The sequence below is a fragment of the Hemiscyllium ocellatum genome, chromosome 6 (assembly GCF_020745735.1).
Source record: "Hemiscyllium ocellatum isolate sHemOce1 chromosome 6, sHemOce1.pat.X.cur, whole genome shotgun sequence".
Lineage (NCBI taxonomy): Eukaryota > Metazoa > Chordata > Chondrichthyes > Orectolobiformes > Hemiscylliidae > Hemiscyllium > Hemiscyllium ocellatum.
In genome coordinates this window covers 119,958,889-119,977,629 of record NC_083406.1, presented here as the reverse complement: position 1 = coordinate 119,977,629, position 18,741 = coordinate 119,958,889, and the positions used below count along the sequence as shown (strand labels likewise).

General features: G+C 50.5%; 1 protein-coding gene across 2 annotated transcripts in view; it reads right to left on the bottom strand.

The window, feature by feature from the left end:
- Positions 1-18,741, bottom strand: part of LOC132816889 (glycerophosphodiester phosphodiesterase domain-containing protein 5-like) — a 228,937-nt gene that overhangs the window by 15,468 nt on the left and 194,728 nt on the right. The window contains exons 14-15 of one of the 2 annotated variants that reach the window (XM_060826895.1): positions 13,981-14,063; positions 345-457 (exon numbers count right to left, since the gene is read on the bottom strand). In XM_060826895.1, coding sequence (XP_060682878.1) covers positions 345-457; positions 13,981-14,063 — 196 coding nt within the window. Of the gene's footprint in view, positions 1-306; positions 458-13,980; positions 14,064-18,741 lie in introns of both variants that reach the window. The other variant, XM_060826896.1, reaches the window with a different exon arrangement.

Below are 18,741 nucleotides of genomic sequence, written 5' to 3'. Positions count from 1 at the left end.
TTGTAAGCCTCAAATTAAAGTCAGCCCTCAGCCTCCTCCATTAGAAGCTATATATACCTTGCCGATCACATGGTGACCAGAACTGCACATGGAACTCCTTTCGGGAACAATATCTGCCGTCCTTACCTGGTCTGGGCCTACACATGACTCCAGGCCCACAACCTGAGCAGAGTGAGCTACGCAGTTCGAGGGGCAAGCATCAAATGCTAACCTGTCAGAGTGACACCCCAACCCCATGAAAGAAAGCTTGCACACACACGCGCGTTCTGAAAGCTGTCTCATGACTAAGGAAATAGTCATTCTCACCTTGATCAGTTAAAGATGCAAGCAGGGTTGCATCGTACCTGCAAAGATGAGTTTCTCTTTCATTATGTTGACATCCTTGCTCGATCTGCGGACTGCCGCACTCAGCATAATCTGTTCCGGGTTATAGGTCCTCATACTACCCAACCGCCATCTGCAATGTGAGAGAACAGTTTTTATTAAAAAGCAATACACTCTCGTGCGTCAGTGTTTATTTTAGTAACGTTAAGGAAACCTGACTAACAATCTCAACCCCAGACCTGCAGCTGGGTCACCCCCACCTCCCCAAGGGAAGGAGGTGACTCGTTCTAACTTTACCCCCTCCTTCAGATTCTGCAAAACAACCAAACTTGTTTTTGCTCCATCATTGCGCTTCATCTGGATAGGCTTACCAAAATCTAGGAATTCGGAGGAAGGGAGGAAGGTGGGCGGCACGGTGGCACAATGGTTAGCACTGCTGCCTCACAGCGCTCGACACCCGGGTTCAAGTCCCGACTCAGGCGACTGACTGTGTGGAGTTTGCACGTTCTCCCCGTGTCTGCGTGGGTTTCCTCCGGGTGCTCCGGTTTCCTCCCACAGTCCAAAGATGTGCGGGTCAGGTGAATTGGCGATGCTAAATTGCCCGTAGTGTTAGGTAAGGGGTAAATGTAGGAGTATGGGTGGGTTGCGCTTCGGCGGGTCGGTGTGGACTTGTTGGGCCGAAGGGCCTGTTTCCACACTGTAAGTAATCTAATCTAATCTAATAATGAGGGTCACCCGGCCAGAAACATTGACTCTGATTGCTCTCCACAGATGCTGCCAGATCTGCTGAGCTTTTCCAGTAATTTCTGTTTTTGTGACCAAAATCAGGAATTGACCACGTCATAGTTATAGCAGAGAGTCATAGAGTCAAAGATGTACAGCATAGAAACAGACCCTTCGATCCAACTCATCCATGCCAACCAAATATACCAACCCAATCTAGTCCCACCTGCCAGCACCCGGCCCATATCCCTCCAAACCCTTCCTATTCATATACCCATCCAAATTGCATCAGTCTCCACCACTTCCTCTGGCAGCTCATTCCATCCTGATGAAGGGCTTTTGTCCAAAATGTCGATTTTACTGCTCCTTGGATGCTGCCTGAACTGCTGTGCTTTTCCAGCACCACTAATCCAGAATCATTCCACCCTGAGTCTGGCCCTTTCAATTGAGTAGAGGAAGCCTTGGCCGACCATCAATCTAGTAGGACAAAAGATCCTCCCAGGCCACATCCACATTTCCAACAATTTAAGAAAAACATATTGAAATAACTCTTCAGAGACTGGCTTCCCATCACCAATCACCCTTTCTTTACAAAGGCAGAGCCTTTGACAACAGCACTGCCTCTCTCTAAGTCAGGCGTGACAGCAGATCCATATCCTTGAAGTTCACCCTTTCCTGTCAGCCATGACTCCCTGAATGGACCAGATTAACAGCCCCGATCAGGGAACTCAGATTCTATCATGTTCAGCTGGCTGACCTCAGTACAATCACTACACTCACAAAACGAAAAACACCTTAGGACTGAAAAAGCACGTGCATCCCACTCTATGAATGAAATTACCATCTTCACGGGTGACACAACAGCAGCTTGTATTCATATAGCACCTTTAAAATGGCGAAATATGAACATTGCTGAAATAAAAACACATTTTTGTCAAAGCTTTTCACCTTCCACTCATCAGGACATTCACAAGAATGCCAGCGCAAAGGAAAATGCCATTGAAACTACGGACTTTAATTTGTACTTCACAGACAGAAAGGATATTTACACCCACTCTGCCTGTTTCAACTCAACAAGACAGACACAGATACTCTCCAGTGCATTAATTAGGACAACTGACCAATTAAAGTCAACATGTCTGGTTTAAATTTAAACAAACTTGGCAAACACTTAGTCATAGGAGCAGAATTGGGCCATTCGGCCCACTGCTTCGATTTCTGACTGCACCTCATCTTCTGCCTGGGCAGCCGACAGCCCGGACGACTCAACATTTGAGTTCTCCAATTTCAAGTAACCTCCCTTTTCCATCTTCTCCCCCTCCCTTCCATGCCTTTCATTGACCCTTCCTCCCAGCCACCAATTGGATTCATTCCTCCCATTGACCAACCAGGTTGTACCCTCTACCTGTCTTCACCTATCCCTGCCCACTATCTGTAGCTCCTCTTACACCAACCCCCAGTTATACACGAAGGGTCACACCTGAAACATCAACTCCACCTCCTGCCTGGCTTGCTGTGTTCTTCCAGGCTCCTGCTTGTCTACCTTGGAATCTAGTAATCTGCAGGGGTTTTTTTGTCTCTATTTGATATTTTATCATGCCTGATAGGTTTCTTAACCCTGCTTACCTGCTTTCCACATCCCCTTACCAATCAAGAACAAACAACATTCCAGAATCAAAGGTCCAACATTTGAGACAGAGATGAGGAGGAATTTCTTCCTTCAAAGAGGAGTGGTTCTGTGGAATTCTTGTCCTCAGAGGGCTGTCAAGGGTGGGTCAGTAAGGCTGAGATGGACAGATCAAGGGTTATGGAGATAAAGGCAGGGGACTGGAGTTGAGGATTACCAGATCAACCATGATCTCACTGAATGATGGAGCAGAAACGATCAGCCGCATGACCTACTTTTCTCTTATGGCACTGAGCTACCATCTTGTCAGGGCAACTAGTGATGGGTATAAATGTTAGCCCAGCCAACAATATCCACATCCCATGTATTAAAAAAAATCAACTAATTGCTGCATTCTCTACCAAAGTGCTAAACAATCAGCACACACTTCGCACACAGTATAAATGCCCATTCGCTCATAGAATCATAGAGATGTACAGCACGGAAACAGACCCTTCGGTCCAACCCGCCCATGCCGACCAGATATCCCAACCCAATCTAGTCCCACCATCAGCACCCGGCCCTTATCCCTCCAAACCCTTCCTATTCACATACCCATCCAGATGCCTTTCATATTGGTGTTCTTGCAAAGTGCCCTGACACATGCGAGATGAAAAGCTTCCATAACACAGTCGGTTTCTTTTCAGCAGTACTCAGGTTGCGTGGTACCAAATGACAATTTGTCATGAAATGTCCCAAGACACTTGACAGCAGCATTACTAAATCAAAGTAAGGCATCAAGTCACGCGAGGACATAGTTGATCAGGTGCCCAATCAATTTTCCAAAGATGCAAATTTTAAAGGAACGCCTCAGAGGAGGATGTGGAGAGATACAGAGAGGGGAATTCCAGAGCAGAGGGAACTGAAGGCCCAGTCACCAGAAGAGGGGGGGGGATTAATATCAGGGGTGCACTCGAGGCTGGAGTTAGAAGAGCAGAAGGAAATGCTGTTAAAGGACAATAGCAATGTGAGCACGCTCAAAAAGCTCTGCTTCACATTGTTCATTCGTCAGGATGACCAAAATTACACCAGGCACCTCCTTCAATTTACCAGGAACTGGGCATGCAACATTTAATCAGTATTCTGCTTCCTCTCAGTCACTGAGAAAGTTTTCCACAATTTAATTTTCCTTATGGTGCCAACTGACTTAAAATTATACTGACAGATCACAGAGACTAAGGTGTAGATTGAACCTTGGATGCAACTGCCTAATATTTTTCAAAGAATTTTTCTAGTTTAGAGAAAGGAATCGTTCAGTGTTGAACGATGACCAAGAGTCCATTTTCAGGGAAAAGCCATCTGGTGCACTTATGGTCTTTAGGGAAGGGAATCTGTCATCCTTACATAGTCTGGTCTACATGTGACTCCAGACCCACAGCAATGTGGTTGACTCTTAGCCTCCTGGGCAATTGGGGTGGACAATAAGTACTGACCCAGTGACACCATTATGTCGTGAATGATTTTTTAAAAAATGGTGTTCGATACTCTTACAGGTCTAGATGCTGGAAACGTTTGTTCCTGGCTGGGAGGAGGGGGCATTGGGAGGCATTGTCACTGAGTCAGGATCCTGGAACATCCTTCCTAACAGCATTGTGGGTCTAGACCAAATGGACTGCAGTGGTTCAAGGTGACACCTCACACATTCTTAAGGGCAACAAGAGATGGGCAATAAAAGTTGGTACGACCAGTGATGCCCACATCCCACGAATGAAGAATAAAATAAATAGGGCAAAATCCCACAGGGCAGGTAGACAGGATAGCGAGGAAGGTGTTCGCTGCTTGCCTTTGTTGTCAGAGCACAAGTATAGGAGTTGGGAGGTCACGGTGTGGCTGTACAGGACATTGGTTAGGCTACTTTTAGTACACTGTGTTCAGTTCTCATCTCCCTGCTTTAGGAAGGTTATTGTGAAACTTGAAAGGGTTCAGAAAAGATTTACAAGGATGTTGCCAGGGTTGGAGGGTTTGAGCTGTAGGGAGAGGCTGAACAGGCTGGGGCTGTTATCCCCAAAATGTCAGAGGCTGAGGGGTGAGCGTATAGAGGTTTATAAAATCAGGATGGGCATGGATAGGGTAAACAGAAAAGGCCTTTTCCTCAGAATGGGGGAATCCAAAATTGGAGGGCATAGGTTGAAGGTCTGGGGGAAAAGATTTAAAAGGGACCCTTTGGGCAACTTTTTCATGCAGAGGGTGGTACGTGTATGGGAATGGGCTGCCAGAGGAAGTGGTGGAGGCTGGTACAATTACAGCTTTTAAAAGGCATTTGGAGTGGTGTTTGAATAGGAAGGGTTTGGAGGGATATAGGCCAAGTGCTGGTAAATGGGACTAGATGATTTTAGGATATCTTGTCAGCATGGATAAGTTGGACTGAAGACTCTGTTTCTGTACTCTACATCTCTATGACTATGAATGAAGCAGATATTGTAAGCAGCTTGGTTGACCCATGACCCCAGCTTCCAGAGTTCAGAGGCCAAATTCCATCTTGCATACACCACCGAGCCTCCCCATACCCATTGCCTCGTCCCCAATGCCTGCTCCCACCTCCCTGCGCAACATTTTGGGTGCAGTGATCCTTCCTCAGAACTCACGGTGGCTGAGAAAATGTTGGTTTATATGATGGGTGACATTGATGGAAACCTTCTAGACTTCACCCAACCAGCAATTCAGGAGCCACGTTGCTGTGCAACATGTTGCTAGGAGACACAAGGAGCGGACCTGGCTGCAGATTCTCTCATATCCCATAATGGGCCAGTGTGCAGAGAACAAGCTACAAATTCAGAGCTCTTACTGGGAAACCACTTACTGGGAAACGAGTTTAGATTCATCCTGAACCTTAAATGCTCCTTTCAGAAGAAAAAGACTTGGCCAACTCCCCAGTGCCAAACTGATTAAAGGCACAGTTTGTGCATGTCACACAAAGAGGCCTTACACACTCTGCAAGACTGGCTTAGTAATAGCTCTCACGGGTATGGCACCATTGATGTGACAAAAAGATCCCACTGGTGCATTAACACACACTGAAGCAGGTAGATTAGGTCAGGTTACCATATCTAGAAAGAAGAATTCAGTTTTAAGGAGTGGCTTCAAAGAGTGTGGAGAGTTAGATACATGGCATGATGTCAGGTTGTAGATGTAGGGTTTAAGTTCCGGGGAGGCATAAGACACAACCCGTTAACAGCAGAGTGGTCAAAATCAGAGAAACCCAACTCAGAGATAGGGAAGTGCAGGCATCTCAAACAGAGGGCTGAAAGAGAGTGTAGAGAGAATGAGAGCTCTAGCGATGGGTGGGTTGACACAGGAATAAAAGGCCATTCAGCCCATTAAATTTGCCCTACCATTGAGATCACAGCAACTGCATTCAAGAGAAGCTTGATGTATGAAGGATGAATGGGATCTGGAGAGCAAGACTGGAAGATGTAATCAGACTAACTGGAACCACATGGGATTCACCAACACAGTAGTTGGGCTGATTGGAATGGCTCTGTGTTGTAAATTCTATGTAAAATGGACTTTTCTTCATCATGCCCAGGACACACTGGCAACAAGGACAAGCTGGCAAACTGACAACTCAACTTCAGACCAAAGTTGGGGATTTTGGAGTCCAACTGGCAGATGGGCTGGGAAGGGGACGGGTTTGGAAGGGGAGTGAGGTGGGAGTGGAGGTAGGATAACACCAGCCAACCTTCCTATCAAGCATGGCACCCCCCAAAGGACTAGTGGCCCAGTAGCTCAACAGTGCCACCAGGAGCAGTGATCACTGCTGGAATTGCACTTGGGGAAGAGCATGCATCGATGATCAGCTGCCATCACGGTAAGTTGAGTGTTGGCCCTGTAGGGCAGGTCCTGCCAAAGGTGGAAGGGAGGGGTGAACGTTATTAATGAGGGAAGATACCTAATGGCAGCTTCGCCTGCCCTCACTCCACCAAGGGGCTTTCACGTCCAACTAAGAATTACCCTCCCAACATGGCACCATGGGATTTGTGGGGAGGAGGCTGGTGGTTCCACTTGTAGGGCACCAGGAGTGACATCTGACACCTTCCCACACTATTTTGCCAGCTTCTGCTTTTCAGCCCATTCCCAGATGACCATATAAATTCCCACCAGGAAGTCCAATGGGCTTGGTATTTTAAGATAAGTTCTGGTAATGTGTTACAGTCAATCTCCCATCCAATGGGAGTCTCAGTTTGATCATGGTGACCCAAGCTTCACAGTCAACCAGCTTTCTTCACTTTCAAATTCCCATCCAATGAGTGAAAACAAGGAAATGGTAAATAGAGAAAGGACTACCCCCAACCTACTCCAATCACCCCGGAGTAATTGAAATTGAGGGAGTCAGTCTTTTTGTTACATACACGAGGGTATGAAGGGTTACAGAGCCAAGATGAAGTTTATGTACAATTCAATCATTTAACTAAAGACTAGAATGAGTTCAAGAGGCTAAATGGCCTCCTCTGGATTCTAATTGAACATTTTCTCTCGTGTGTGCAGTGTCCTTGACATTGAAAACTACCCCAACACAGTAGGCACATTACTCAAGCTTAGGGTCAGGTGGGATTATAGGAACAGCTGATACACTACTTTCTTTTGTTGAATGCTATCTTGGAGGTCAACTCATCCCTGATAATCAGCTCAGACTGAGAATCAGAAACATTGCTTCCTCAGATCGAGAACCTCAATGGGCAGTCAAGTATTTATTGCTCATCCCTAGTTGCCCCTTGGGGGTGAGTTCCTTCTTGAACCTCTGCAGTCCATGTGCATAAGTGCACCCATAATGCCCTTGGGGAGGGAATTCAAGAATTTTGGCGCAGTGACACTGAAGGAACGGTGATATATTTCTGAGTCAGGACTGTTTGGGAAGTGTAAATGTATAAAATGCTGACCAGTAAGTAAAAGCTATCAGAGTATAAGACTCTGGTGCGGCCGCATCTGGAGTATTGTTTGCAGTTTTGGTCGCCATTCTATAGGAAGGATGTGGAGGCACTGGAACGGGTGTAGAGGAGGTTTACCAGGATGTTGCCTGGTATGGTAGGAAGATCGTATGAGGAAAGGCTGAGGCACTTGGGGCTGTTTTCATTGGAGAAAAGAAGGTTTAGGGGTGACTTGATAGAGGTGTACAAGTTGATTAGGGGTTTAGATAGGGTTGACAGTGAGAACCTTTTTCCACGTATGGAGTCAGCTATTACAAGGGGGCATAGCTTCAAATTAAGGGGTGGTAGGTATAGGACAGATGTTAGGGGTAGAGTCTTTACTCAGGGAGTCGTGAGTTCATGGAATGCCCTGCCAGTAGCAGTGATGGACTCTCCCTCTTTATGGGCATTTAAACAGGCATTGGATATGCATATGGAGGATAATGGGCTAGTGTAGGTTAGGTGGGCTTGGAATGGCGCAACATCAAGGGCCAAAGGGCCTGTACTGCGCTATATATTTCTATGTTCTAAATTGACAAAAAAAAATCACTGCAAGATCCCTAAACTCCAACCTCGTCCTCCACCCCACACATAAATATCTTCTATAATGGAGCAGTCCAAGCATGATAGCAGAAGTGTCCTGGGATGTTCCATTTAGGATAGACAGGGCCCGTCAACATCAATCAGCAAGTTGCGAAGGGTCACTGGATCAGAACCATTAACTATGTTTTTATTTCCACAGATGCTGCCAGACCTGCCGGGTTCCTCCAGCACTTTTGGTTTTTTATTTGAAAGGAGTAAGGGTTTCTGTCTGAGTGGAGGTGGAAGATGGCCCCTAAGAGTGAGAGTTGGAAATGAGTTCTCTTTCCCAAAAAACGGTTACCTCCCCTTGTCGATCAACAAAGGCAACACTGCCGTTGAAGGGGAGGGTGGGTGGGGAGACAGTAATAGATCCATGCTCATGAGCCAGGGGCTCAGGAAGCCCACAGTTGTTTTGTTGATCAACAAGAGGACGTCATGGTTTTAGGGGGAAACCAAGCAGGACAGTAGAGTTAAGGCCACATTGGCCATGATATTACCAACTGGCTGAACAGACCCATTGGGCCAAATGCCACTCCTGATTCTTACATCTTTATGGCAGGCGCTGGTTCTAGTCTGGTGCTGCTCAGTCCCAGAGTCACTAGAAGGTTTTCACCAAAACACAATAGAGAGAACAAATTTTCAACTCCACCTCTTTCGGGTCTGAAATGCACTGCCTGGAAATGTGGTGGGGCAGGTTCAATTGGGACATCCAAGAGGGGTATTGGATGGTTCTTTAGATAGAGATGGTGCGCAGGGATATGGGGAAAAGGCTATAGATAGTGGAAGCTGTGCAGGAGCGATGGGCCAAGTGGTCATTGTCCTGTGATTGTTGTCTTTCTGCCCATTCAAACTAGAGTCAGCAACTCCAGCAGGTGGCAGGGCAGATTGATCCCTGGGGTGATACTGGAGCAGGGATGTCTCTCTGCAATCATGCAGGGCCTTGGTGAGTTCATACCCAGAGTACTGTGCACAGTCCTGAATGGCAGAAAGGTCATTGAACCTGAAACCAGCTTTCTCTCCACAGATGCTGCCAGACCTGTTGAGTTTTTCCAGTTTTGTTTCAGTTAGGACTATATTCACTGGACTTTACAGGAATAAGTTGGGTAGGGGTCATGGGGGAGGGGAAGAGGTGTGATCTCATTGAAACCTATAAAATTCTGACAGGATAAATGCAAGGAGGATGTTCCCAATGACCAGGGGAGTCTACAACCAGAGGGTCACAGTCTAAGGATATGGGGGGGTTGGCTATTTGGGGACTGAGATGAGGACTCACCCAGAGAGGATTGAGTCTGTGGAATTTCACCAGAAAGCAGTTGAGACCAAGACATTGAATGTTTTCAAGGAGGAGTTAGACATCGTTCTCAGGGCTAACAAGATCAAAGGGTATCAAGAGAAAGCAGGGAGCAGGGGACTGAGTTGGATGATCTACCATGATCATATTGATCGGCGGAATAGACTCGAAGGACCGAATGGCCCAGTTCAGCTCCAAGTTTCTTTGTTCCTATATTTCCATGTCCTTAAGGGGGACACTGAGGAAAAGATTCTCTATGGTTTAGGAGAATGAGAGGCAATCTCACCCAAATGGACAAACCACTGCCTGCTGGGGCTGGAATATTGAGAACGGAGGAGCATGTTCTCAGAATAAGGTGTTAGTTATTTCAGACAAAGGGGAGTAATTGTTTTCCCGCACTGAGGGTGGTGAACCTTGGGAATTCTGTACCCGGAGACTTGTGAATAGTTGCCCATTGGTGTCATTTTCCATGGGCATCCTCATTAATCACAATCTCCCCCTCAGCCCGAGCCGTATGCACACCCACAGGGTGGGGGTGGGGGAGGGAAGGGAGCCAGACTGGAAAGAGAAATGGGATGGGATTCCTGACTCAACCTCCCCCCCACTCCCCCCGCTCCCTGCACACCACCCCCACATCCCAAACCCTTCCCTGCCCCCACACAAACACAGGATGAACTGAGGCCATTCACAGAATCCCAGTTTATAGTATGACTCCCAACCCCCTTCCCACCACCAACCACTTCCCAATCCCACACTCCCGTAACACCACAGTACAGAGAAAGATCCCAAGGCCTATTCCCCACTCAGCATCTCAGTAACACAGGCGGGAGTCAGGGAGAGAGGCAGCATTCCCAGACCAGGAGTGACAACATGCGATTGAGGGGGGTCAGGAAAAGGGAGACAGTGGGAAGAGAAAAACAGGGGCAGGAAGGAGAGATGGAGGGATGGGAGGGGGGAGGTGGGGGAGATGGAGGGGTGGGAGGAGGGAGGTGAGGGAGATGGAGGGTGGAGGGATGGGATGGGGAGGTGGAGGAGGTGGGGGAGATGGAGGGATGGGAGGGGAGAGGTGGGGAGATGGAGGGATGGGAGGGGGAGGTGGGCGAGATGGATGGACGGTGGGGGAGGTGGGGGGTGGAGGGGCAGGGATGAAGGAGGTATGAGGAGATAGAGGGGGAGGAGAGGCGGGGAAGATAGAGGAGCAGGATGGTGAGGGGGAGAGGGAGAGGGAGAAAGATGGGGGGGGAGGTAGAGAGGCAGGAAGTTGGGAGGAAAGACAGCAAGGGAGGTGTGGTGGTCGAAAGGTGAGTGGGATTTGGATGGGGACAAGGAGTGAGAGGTAGAGTTGGGAAGATGGGTAGGCAGTTCTAAGGAAGGAGCAGCAGGGATGGGCTGGGACAGAACCCCAATTTACACCATTCTTTGCCCTGACTGAGCCTCCCCCCTAGAACAGTGCAAAGGTCCGACTGGACGCGGTAGCATTACCTGATCAAGTGATAGCTGTGAAATGCCAGAATGCAGCAGAGAGCAAGAGTGAGAGAGCGAGAGAGAGCGAGAGAGAGGGGGGGAGAGGGGGGGAGAGAGTGAGAGAGACAGACAGCGAGAGAGGGAAGGAGAAAAAGGAGTGGAGGAAAAAGAGCAGAGGAAGATAAACATCAGTGAAAAGCAGAAAAAGGTGAAAGACACAATGAAAAAGGGTGAATGCAGAGCAGGGGCATCGTTCAATGCTTCTAAATTGTCCATCGATGAAACTTTAAGCAAACATTGTTTCTCCCACATTTCAGATCAAGCCAAACAAATTGCCTTGTAAAAAAACACAATGATTAGAGGGGTCATGGATTGAACGATACCCCTGAGTCGTTCTCAATGCAAAGGTGCATTCAAGCATTGAAACTGTTCCACAGCGTTGTGCCACTCATAATAATAGCTCAAAATCTCCCCCCACCCCCTCCCCTCCTTGAGCCCAGCTCCCTCCCCTAGCTCTCGGACTCCACCTGATTCAGGGTCTCTGGCCTGATCTTGGGTGGGATGGGTGCTGACTGAGCTGGGATTGGGACCAGTTTCCACTCCCTTCTCCGGTTCACCAACGCAAGGAGTAGGGAGTTGATATTCGTAAGGTTGAGCTTTAAGGGGATGAAGGGTCTAATTGCTTTCCTCTCCCCATCTCCACCCACCAATAGCCCCTCCCATGGTGACAGCCAACAGGGCTGATCCAAAACCCTGAGCCACAGTGTGCAGCCACAGTTCGAGACTGACCCACTAATGGACTTAGCCACCAATTTCCCTGGGCAAACAGGTGGAGTGAGGCATCTATTGGCATACAATGGGGGAGATGATGATTTACCAATGCTTGTGCAAGTTCCAGTCACTCCTTGGATCCCATGGAAATAAACTGGCACTTACCTACCAACCCAGCGTGGATGAGAGTGTCTCACCAACCTGGCAGAGAGAGAGAAACAAAACAAAAACTCCCTTCCCCCCCCCCCCCCCCCCCCACCCTGACCCCACAGGGAGAACAGACAATTAACCAAGCAACATGGGTAGGGAGGCAATTAAAAAAGAAAGGACATTTACCCACTAACGCAGCAGGAAATGTAACACTGACACCCGCTAATCCAACATGGCAATGACACATCAACCAACACAGTCAGGAGAAAAAGAGGGAAATAATTATCAAAAGGGAAAACGCACAGCAACGCAACCGAAACGTCACTGAAAGGCTGGGCGATGGGAAGAGATTAGGTGCTCGAAATTGTTGCTGGTGGAAGGTGAGAGGGGGGGTTTGGAATTGTACACACTTGAGAATGAAAGGGGAGGGGTTTCTTGGAATGGGTCAGGAAAGATTGAGGTCATGAGGATCAAGGATCACGAAGGATTCCTCGCTGGCTAGTTGCTGATCAATGTACCTTGGGAGAGACTCAACAATATCCTCCTAGAAGTATCTCAAGCTGTACTTCTGAACCTCGTTGGAAAACTGTGCCCTCTCACCTCCCCCGTGCACCCTTTCCCCAAAAGTCCCATTGTTTTCACTCCTGAAATGCCGGAGAGCATGACAGATGGGAATGGGAGGTGCTCGGAGGTGGTCGCAGTGGGGGATTTTGATGGACAGGCCTGTTTTCCCATTAGGAACCAACTCCACATCCCTCCCCAGCAACATCGGCCTCCAGTGAACCAACAATATCAAAACCTCTAGCAGACCTCTGATAGGCCATTGACTGTAAGGACACCATTCAAATAAATAGTGGTGGTGCCTGTTTTATATTCACCAGCTCTGCTCATCATATTGAAGATGGATTTAGACGTGCTCATGCGATGTCAAGGTAGACAAGGCTATGGGCCTAGTACTAGAAAATGGGATTAGAATAGTTAGGGGGTTGTTTTTGACCAGCATGGGCCCAACAGGCCGAATGGCCAAATTGCTGAATTTTCTGTGCTGTGGCTCTCAATGACTCTACTTTCATGCAGAAAGCGCTCAGGGTCTGCAGTGTACTATCTGAGAGTGTGGGTGAGGCAGGTTCACTGGAGTCTTTCAGGAAGGAATTAGATAGTTAGTGGAAAAAGAACAATGTTTATGGGGATGAAGGTGGGAGAATGAGACTCTGTGCATTTTTCATTCAGAGAGCCTGTATGGAAATGATGGGATAAATGGCCACCTTCTGCAATCCTAAAGTTCTGTGACTTTTCCCCTTTCCTTATGTCCCTCTTTGCAAAATTCCTTCCCCACCTCCCCACCTCCACCCCCACACCCTCTACTAAACCTTCGAAAGGAAGGAGTCATAGGGGTGAGGTCTCAGAGCCCTTTCCGCACACAGAGCTGACTGGAGTTAGTGCAACTCCTATAATAATTTCTGGGAGGTCTGTGACTTTGACAGCGTTCTGTGAATGCGAGATGATGACAGGAATCTCGATGGGCTGAATGTCCTGCTTCTGTTCCTGTACCTTATGGCCATACCCATTGGCAGACTGTGTAACAACATCCTGGGTATTTACTCTGCCCAAAGTGGGCGGCACGGTGGCACAGTGGTTAGCACTGCTGCCTCACAACGCCTGAGACCCGGGTTCAATTCCCGACTCAGGCGACTGACTGTGTGGAGTTTGCACGTTCTCCCCGTGTCTGCGTGGGTTTCCTCCGGGTGCTCCGGTTTCCTCCCACAGTCCAAAGATGTGCGGGTCAGGTGAATTGGCCATGCTAAATTGCCCGTAGTGTTAGGTAAAGGGTAAATGTAGGGGTATGGGTGGGTTTCGCTTCTGCGGGTCGGTGTGGACTTGTTGGGCCGAAGGGCCTGTTTCCGTACTGTAAGTAATCTAATCTAATCTAATTTCCCAGATTGGCAACAAAGACACAGACAGAACATTTCACACACACACACGAGTTTTAAAAAAATGAACGGATTGGTACCAACTGACAGACGAGAACAGGGTGAACTTTCCTTTTCATAGACTACATGCACCATGCAAAACACATCACAGGAAGGCCTCTCAGTCTCACTCACTTCTGCAGGATGAAAATCCCCACCACGATGGTGATCGAAATGATGTCAGAAGTTATCCAAATCATGTAGTATTCACCAGGAGACTGTGGAAAGGAAATCAACCTTTTAAACCCACCAGACCACAGAATACCTGAGATTAGATCGGATACATTTGACTCAGCAAATTCATTCCAACCACTCCCAGGACAGGGACAGCACGGGTTAGGCATACAGAGTAAGGCTCCCTCTACACTGCCCCAATCCACCACTCCCAGGACACAGATGAGATTCGATACAGAGTAAAGCTCTCTCTACAGTGTCCCCATCAAACACACTCAGGACAGGGACAGCACAAGGTTAGATACAGATTAAAGCTCTCTCTACTCTCTTAAACCAAAAATAAAGCTTCATTTACACTGTTAAACTAAAAGTAAATCTCCCCTGGCACTTCTCTACATCAAGCACTCCCAGGACGGGAACAGCATGGGGTCAAAGACAGAGTAAAGCTCCCTCTACATTGACTCCTCCATCAAACACTCCCAGAACAGGGACAGCACAGAGTTAGATGCAGAGTAAAGCTCCTGATACACTGTCCTCATTAAACATTCCCAGCGCAGGGGCAGCACAGGGTTAAATACAGAGTAAAGCTCCCTCTACACTGTCTCCATCAAACACTCCCAGGACAGGGACAGCACAGGGTGAGAGAGAGTGATTTTATTTAAAGAGCTATCATTGTTGTTGACAGAAATTCTAATTCTAACGAGAGTCGGCACCGAACACCGCGATGGAAATGGGATCAGCTGGCCAATTAGTCTGTCTGGATTTCAGTCCCCAGTGACTGCAGGCTTGGTCACAATCTGTTTGGAGTCAGTCACAGGGGTACAGCAGGGAGGGAGGGGTGGGGGGATGGGGTGGTGGTGGTGGTGACTCTCTGACCCTACACCAGGGAAAAGAACAACAGCTGGCATCCTGCTCACTGTAATCTCAAATGCAAATGAGCTCGCAGGAAACAATGAGAACAATAGAGAAAGCTCTGAGCATTAATCTCAGCGACCTTCCCTCCAGCCTGTGCACTGTTCAGAGTCATTTCCTATGGGGAATGCTCAGATGGCACATTTCTATCACCGGCTCTGGCTCTCTCAATGACCTACTCACTTTGCCTCATTACAAGAAGCAACAAAGGACACAAACACCCGAAATCTGAGGAGGAGGAGGCCATTCTGCCCAGCGAGCCTGTTTCCTCCATTCAATACGATCCTCACTGAGTCTGGGCTTCAACTTCACTTTCCTACCTCCTCTTCCTAACCCTCAATTCCCCAAGAACAAATTGCTGTGTCCCCCAGTCTTAAATACATTCAACAACGGAGTGTTCAAAACCACCCCCATTGGGGGAGCAAGGTGACAAATATGCACCATCCCGAGGGAAGACATGGTTCCTCAACGTAGTATCTAACCTGGTGTTGTCCCTGTCCCATGAGTGTTTTACAGGGATAGTGTAGAGTGAGCTTTACTCTTTATCTAAGTCAGTGCTGTCCCTGTCCTGGGGTGTTTAATGAACACAGCAAAGATGGGAACTTTACTCTGTACTTAAACCTCCATTGTCCATGTCCTGAGAGTGTTTGAAGAGAGCTGAAAATGTGTTGCTGGAAAAGCATCAGGAAGGGCTGATACCCGAAACGTCGAATTTCCTGTTCCTTGGATGCTGCCTGACCTGCTGCGCTTTTCCAGCAACACATTTTCAGCTCTGATCTCCAGCATCTGCAGACCTCACTTTCTCCTCGAAGTGTTTGAAGAGAGCTTTACTCTGTATCTAACTCCATGCTGTCCCTGTCCTTGGGAGTGTTTGATGAGGACAGACATTGCACGAATGGTTTTATCCAGCGATCCATGTCATGTTCTGGGGACCCATGCCCAGATAGCGAAGTCTGAATTCAGTAACAATCTGGAATAAAGAGTCTAATGATAACCATTGCCTTTTGTCAGCAAAAGCCCATCTAGTTCATTGATATCCCTTAGGGAAAAAGGACAGCCGACCTTACCTGGTTTGGCCTACATGACGCCAGACTAACAGCAAGGTAATTATTTCTTATATGCCCTCTGGGCAATTAGGGATGGGCACGAAATGGTGAAACTAAGCAAAAGTGAGGACTGCAGATGCTGGAGATCAGAGTCAAGATTAGAGTGGAGCTGGCAAAGCACAGCAGGTCAGGCAGCATCCAAGGAGCAGGAAAATCGATGAAAGAGCCCTCCATCAGGAAGGAGTCTGGGAGCCTCCTAAATAAAATCTTCAGGAGATGTTCTCTGAAGCGCTTCAGGGAACATCTCTGGGACGCCCGCACCAATCAACCCCACTGCCCATGGCTGAACATTTCAACTCCCTCTCCCACTCTACCGAGGCCATGCAGGTCCTGGGCTGCCTCCATTGCCACTCCCTCACCACCCAATGCCTGGAGGAAGAACATCCCATCTTCTGCCTTGGAACCCTTCAACCCCATGACATCAATGTGGACTTTGTCAGTTTCCTCATTTCCCCACCCCCATCTTACCCCAGTTCCAATCTTCCAGCCCAGCACCATCCTAATGACCTGTTCCACTTGTCCATCTATCTTCCCACCTACCTGCTCCATCCTCCCCTCTGACCTATCACCTTCACCCCCACCTCCATTCATCTATTGCACACTCAGCTACGTACCCCCAAGCTCCACCCCCTCCAAATATATCTCTCCATTCTCAGAGGCTCCCAGCCTCAGTCCTGATGAAGGGCTATTGCCCTAAACGTCGATTCTCCTGCCCCTCGGATGCTGCCTGACCTGCTGTGTGTTTCCAGCAACACAACTCTCGATAATAAATGGTGAGACACTTACGCCCCATCAACAAATACAAAAATAACTCTGAAATGACCAGATCCTCATCTCCAGACAGAGGTGGGGGGAGAAGAGTGGGGACGGGGGAGGTGGAAGAAAGAGAGGAGACGGGGGGGGGGGGGGAAGAGAGAGGGGCCGGGGGGGGGAGAAGAGAGAGGGGACGGGGGGGGAGAAGAGAGAGGGGACGGGGGGGGGGAGAAGAGAGGAGACGGGGGGGAGAAGAGAGGAGACGGGGGGGGGGGGAGAAGAGAGGAGACGGGGGGAGAGAAGAGAGGAGACGGGGGGGGTGGGGGTGGTGGAAGAAAGAGAGGAGACGGGAGGGGGAAGAAAGAAAGAGAGGGAAGCGGGGGGGGGGGAAAGAGAGGGGACAGAAGGGAGAGAGAGAGGGGACGGGGGGGGAGGGAGAGGGGACAGGGGGGAGAGGGAGAGGGAGGGGACGGGGATGGGGGGGTGGGGGGAGAGAGAGAGGGGATGGGGACGGGGGGGGAGAGAGGGGACGGGGGGGGAAAGAGAGAGGGGACGGGGGGGGGAGAGAAAGAGAGAGGGGACGGGGGGGGAGAAAGAGAGAGGGGACGGGGGGGGAGAAAGAGAGAGGGGACGGGGGGGCAAGAGAGAGGGGACGGGGGGGGGAGAAAGAGAGAGGGGACGGGGGGGCAAGAGAGAGGGGACGGGGGGCAAGAGAGGGGGGACAGGGGGGCAAGAGAGGGGGGACAGGGGGGCAAGAGAGGGGGGACAGGGGGGCAAGAGAGGGGGGACAGGGGGGCAAGAGAGGGGGGACAGGGGGGCAAGAGAGGGGGGACAGGGGGGCAAGAGAGGGGGGACGGGGGGCCAGAGAGGGGGGACAGGGGGGCAAGAGAGGGGGGACAGGGGGGCAAGAGGGGGGGGACAGGGGGGCAAGAGGGGGGGGACAGGGGGGCAAGAGAGGGGGGACAGGGGGGCAAGAGAGGGGGGAGGGGACGGGGGAAGAGAGAGAGGGGACGGGGACGGGGGGGCAAGAGAGGGGGGACAGGGGGGCAAGAGGGGGGGGAGGGGACGGGGGAAGAGAGAGGGGACGGGGGCAAGAGAGGGGGGACGGGGGGCAAGAGAGGGGGGACAGGGGGGCAAGAGGGGGGGGACAGGGGGGCAAGAGAGGGGGGACAGGGGGCAAGAGAGGGGGGACGGGGGGCAAGAGAGGGGGGAGGGGACGGGGGAAGAGAGAGAGGGGACGGGGACGGGGGGGCAAGAGAGGGGGGACAGGGGGGCAAGAGGGGGGGAGGGGACGGGGGAAGAGAGAGGAGACGGGGGGAGGAGAGAGGGGACGGGGGCAAGAGAGAGGGGACAGGGGGGCAAGAGAGGGGGGACAGGGGGGCAAGAGAGGGGGGACAGGGGGGCAAGAGGGGGGGAGGGGACAGGGGGGCAAGGGGGGGGGAGGGGACGGGGGAAGAGAGAGGGGACGGGGGGGCAAGAGAGGGGGGACGGGGGCAAGAGAGGGGGGAACAGGGGGGCAAGAGGGGGGGAGGGGACGGGGGAAGAGAGAGGAGACGGGGGGAGGAGAGAGGGGACGGGGGCAAGAGAGAGGGGACGGGGGCAAGAGAGAGGGGACGGGGGCAAGAGAGGGGGGACAGGGGGGCAAGAGAGGGGGGACAGGGGGGCAAGAGAGGGGGGACAGGGGGGCAAGAGAGGGGGGAACAGGGGGGCAAGAGGGGGGGGAGGGGACGGGGGAAGAGAGAGGAGACGGGGGGAGGAGAGAGGGGACGGGGGCAAGAGAGAGGGGACGGGGGCAAGAGAGAGGGGACGGGGGCAAGAGAGGGGGGACAGGGGGGCAAGAGAGGGGGGACAGGGGGGCAAGAGAGGGGGGACAGGGGGGCAAGAGAGGGGGAGGGGACGGGGGGGGCAAGAGAGAGGGGACGGGGACGGGGGGGCAAGAGAGGGGGGACAG